The sequence below is a fragment of the Salvia miltiorrhiza genome, chromosome 3 (genome assembly GCF_028751815.1).
Source record: "Salvia miltiorrhiza cultivar Shanhuang (shh) chromosome 3, IMPLAD_Smil_shh, whole genome shotgun sequence".
Lineage (NCBI taxonomy): Eukaryota > Viridiplantae > Streptophyta > Magnoliopsida > Lamiales > Lamiaceae > Salvia > Salvia miltiorrhiza.
Genome location: NC_080389.1, coordinates 63,106,980 through 63,111,485, shown reverse-complemented (window position 1 = coordinate 63,111,485; position 4,506 = coordinate 63,106,980). Strand labels below are relative to the sequence as shown.

The window sequence follows — 4,506 nt, the reverse complement described above, 5'->3', positions numbered from 1 at the left end:
TGGCCATTGCAATCCATGTGTAATCCATGTGTAGTTGAATATAATAATTCAAGAATTTGTCTCAACCTCAAGTCTTCGTCTCAGTCTCTATAAGTGATTGGTGCCGACATCTAAGGACGACTTTTCTCAAACGGAAAAAACGTACAAAAAACAAAAAACACATCAAAAACAACACCCACCATCAAGACTCTCAACTCTTGTAATATTTGTGTATATAGCTTGCAGTTATTAGCGACTTAATTATCATAATACAATCACAATTTGCAGCCATGGAGAAAAAGCTTTCTTGCATTTTGCTGTATGCATTCCTAATCACCATAACCTTCCAAATGCTTTCTTCTGAAGCCAAAGCCAAACAACCTCTGAGCCTTGCAACTGATCAAACTGCCCTTCTTTCACTCAAACATACATCTCTTTTACTTGCAAGTAATTGGACCAACTCCACCTCCGTCTGCACCTGGATTGGCGTCACTTGCAGCTTCCGCCACCACAGAGTAGCTGCCTTGAATCTCTCCAACATGGCTCTCTCCGCCACCATTCCTCCACAGCTCGGACGCCTCTCCTTCCTCGTCTCCCTCGACCTCACCAACAACCTTTTCTATGGAGATTTGCCACACCAACTGTCTCTCCTTCGCCGTTTGAAGTTCATATCTTTCCAACTCAACAACTTCACCGGAGACATCCCTCCGATGTTGGGTCAGTTACCAAAATTAGAGTACTTGTCTTTACGCAACAACAGCTTCATAGGTTCCATCCCAAAATCTCTCTCAAACCTCACAAACCTACAATTTCTTTCCTTATCTTCCAATTCTCTAAGTGGAGAAATTCCAAAAGAGTTTGGGAGACTTCAAAGTCTACAAAATCTGTATGTTGAATATAATCATCTCTCGGGTGCTATACCATCAGCCATATTCAACATATCAACCCTTGTAGCTATAGCTTTATCATGCAATGAATTGAGTGGAAGTCTTCCAACAGACATTTGCAGTAATCTTCCATCTCTTACTGGGATTTATCTTTCTTATAATCAGCTGAGTGGCACGATTCCAACAAATCTATCCCAATGTTCAGGGCTTGAGGTGTTGAGCCTCTCTTACAACTCTTTAACTGGGGAGATACCTTCAGAAATCGGCTACTTAACATCTCTTCAGATTCTATATCTTGGTGGCAACAATTTGAATGGTATGGTTCAAGTTCTTATCACATAAATTTGTGTAAATGAGATTTTATTAGTTTCATGACACTTTTTTTTGCCAGGAATACTACCACATCAGATTGGTCATCTTCGGAGTCTGGTTGAGTTTGGTGCTGAATTCAATCAGATTGGGGGCTCAATTGATTTCAATATTTTCATGAATATGTCTTCTCTGCAAACCTTAATACTATGGCGTAACAAATTCACGGGGAACCTTTCAAGGGATGTCGGGAATATTACCATGCTAACAAAGTTAGACCTCTATGAAAACCATTTTACAGGTACAACAGAGTAAATTTAGGTACAATATGTGTTTTTAGCTACAGTTTTGAAATCTCATGTTTTGCAGGGCTTATTCCCACTGAATTTGGCCAACTTTACCATTTGGAATCATTAGTATTAGACTTGAACCCCTTGAGTGGTTCTATTCCACATGAGCTCTTTAACATTTCAACTCTTCGGAGTCTTTCACTTGCTGGGAATGCTCTGTCAGGGGTTCTTCCAACCCATTTATGCCATGCTTCTCCCTTTCTTGTAAAACTTCTTCTTGGCGGAAATTCCATGAGTGGAGTAATACCCAACTCTATCTCTAACTGTTCTCAACTCATGATTCTCTCACTTTCCGAAAACAAATTCGGTGGTTATATACCTACTCATCTCGGCAACCTAAGACTTCTTCAAAGACTTACACTGGACAACAACAATCTTACCCAGGCACCATCTTCTTCCTTCATTACTTCATTGACAAATTGCAGGTCCCTAACTTTTTTGTCAATTGGTGATAATCCTCTAAATGGTGTCATTCCAGCTTCTCTCGGGAACTTATCTTCCTCGCTTTCAACATTATATGCCAACAACTGCAAATTCAGTGGCAGTATTCCTATTGAAATAGGCAATCTAAGCAATTTGATGACATTGGTGTTACAAGCAAATGAGTTATCTGGTAATATTCCACCAACTATAAGCTATTTACATGAACTTCAAGGATTAGATATGTCTCATAACATGTTGGGAGGCTCAATACCACATGCTATATGTGATCTATTCAGCCTCAATTCTTTATTTATGAGCCATAATCAATTTTCAGGCCCGATTCCTAAATGTCTGGGAAATGTCTATTCTTTAAGAAATCTTCATCTAGGCTCCAACATGTTGAATTCAAGCATACCTTCAAGCTTATGGGGCCTAAAAGATTTGAACTCTCTAGACTTGTCCTCGAATTCATTAAATGGGTTCTTACCACAAGAGATAAGTAACTTAGGAGCAGCAACACATATAAACCTATCGATGAATCAGTTGTCAAAGTCTGTTCCTAGCACTATTGGGAAGTTGCAGAATTTGGTTAATCTGTCTTTGGCAAATAATAGACTAGAAGGTTCTATTCCTGTGTCAATGGGAAGCATGATCAATTTGGCAAATCTCGATTTGTCATACAACAACCTCTCTGGTTCAATTCCAAAGTCTTTAGAAGAACTTCAACACCTCGATTACTTTAATGTCTCTTTCAATAGTTTAAGTGGAGAAATTCCTAACGAAGGTTCTTTCAGAAACTTCACTATGGATTCTTTTAAGGGTAATGAGGCATTGTGTGGAATCCCCAAGTTCCATGTCCAAATTTGCTCTTCAATTTCTAATCACAGATCAAAGAGAAAGAAGGTGGAACGAGCTTCATTTATTGTTTTCGGGGTTGTGGCTTTAATCTCAGTTGTTTCTTTGGCCTTTATAATTGTAAAAAATAAAAGGAAAGATAAGACGACTAGCAGAGAAGTTGATGAGTTGACATTCATTGTGCCGGAAAGAATCTCTTATTATGAACTGCTGCAAGCAACGGAAGGATTCGATGAAAGCAATTTACTTGGCACCGGGAGTTCTTGCTCTGTTTATAAGGGAATTCTTAACAATGGGAAGGATATCGTTGTCAAGGTGTTTAATATGCAGCTGGAAGGTATTTCAAAAATATTTGATGTCGAATGTGAGATACTACGTAGCATTCGGCACAGGAATCTGACAAGCGTCATAAGCAGTTGCTCCAATGATGAGTTCAAGGCATTAGTACTTGAATATATGCCAAAGGGAAACCTTGAAAAATGGTTATATTCCCACAACTATTGCTTGAATATGATGGAAAGATTGAATATAATGATTGATGTTGCTTCTGCTTTGGAGTATCTTCACCACGGTTATTCAATGCCCATTGTCCACAGCGACTTGAAGCCTAGTAATGTGCTGTTAGATGAAGACATGGTTGCCCATGTAAGCGACTTTGGGATAGCAAAGTTGTTATGCGATGGAGATAGCTTTGTGTTAACCAACACGCTAGCAACATTCGGTTACATCGCTCCAGGTGAAGTTTCTCTAAATATATTGATTGCACTTCACTTTCAATCAATTAATTGTGTCTTTCTTACTGGACACATCATGATTTTTATTGTTCCAGAGTATGGCTTGGAAGGGCTAGTTTCAACAAAGTGTGATGTGTATAGCTACGGGGTGATGTTGATCGAAACTTTTACGAGAAAAAGGCCTAGTGATGATATGTTTTGCGGAGATATGAGCTTAAAGAGATGGGTAGAACTCTCACTTTCGGAGATCCCGGATGAAGTGATAGATGCCAACTTAGTCATGAATTTGGAGGAAGAAATGATTGACAAGAATATGCAGTGTGTATCATCCATACTTGAATTGGCTCTTAAATGCTCTGCCGACTCTCCCGGGGATAGAATCAACATGAAACAAGCACATGCAAAGTTGCAGAAAATTAAACATCGATTTTCCCAATGAGATTCAAGTAAGCTATTTCAAAGTTCTAAGATAATATTGTTCTATTACCATTTTATTGATGCTCAAGGTTTTTCTATCCAATTTTCCTCCATATTTTATGTTCTTGAGTTTACATATTTTATTGTGTCTGTGTTTCTTCCTATGCTTTATCCAGTAGTATTCTATCTTTTCAAGAGCTTTTTTCTTGTGTTTTACTTTCTAGTTATTCCAGAGATGCGATGCAGGTCATATGCTCACTTCATCCGTACTCTTATTAATGATTAATGATAATCAAATTATGTACTCTTATTATTAATTATGTTAATCTTTTTCAAACACTTCGAGTTGATGATTCAACACTTGCTTCAGCAAATAAAAAAAAAATCGATTTTTGCGACAATAATAAAATAGTATCAGTATCTTGTTGTCAAACGATTCTTAAAGGCATAGGCAATGAACCTGTTTCAATTTCAGATGATTGTTGTATTTCAAATAATGCTCTTGATTATTCAAATGGTTTTTCTGCATTTATTGAAGCAACGAAGGCAGAA

General features: G+C 37.9%; 2 protein-coding genes across 2 annotated transcripts; both read left to right on the top strand.

Moving 5' to 3' along the window:
• The first annotated feature begins 269 nt into the window (after positions 1 to 269).
• LOC131019162 (probable LRR receptor-like serine/threonine-protein kinase At4g36180) lies at positions 270 to 1,078 on the top strand. The gene is made up of 2 exons (XM_057947847.1): positions 270 to 987; positions 1,032 to 1,078. Exons 1-2 carry the CDS (start codon positions 270 to 272, stop codon positions 1,076 to 1,078), a joined length of 765 nt encoding a protein of 254 aa, XP_057803830.1.
• Positions 1,079 to 2,482: 1,404 nt separating this feature from the next.
• Positions 2,483 to 4,127, top strand: LOC131019161 (probable LRR receptor-like serine/threonine-protein kinase At3g47570). Its single transcript, XM_057947846.1, has 2 exons — positions 2,483 to 3,539; positions 3,633 to 4,127. The coding sequence occupies exons 1-2, from the start codon at positions 2,483 to 2,485 to the stop codon at positions 3,974 to 3,976; spliced, it is 1,401 nt and encodes a 466-aa protein (XP_057803829.1). The 3' UTR covers positions 3,977 to 4,127.
• Positions 4,128 to 4,506: the final 379 nt, after the last annotated feature.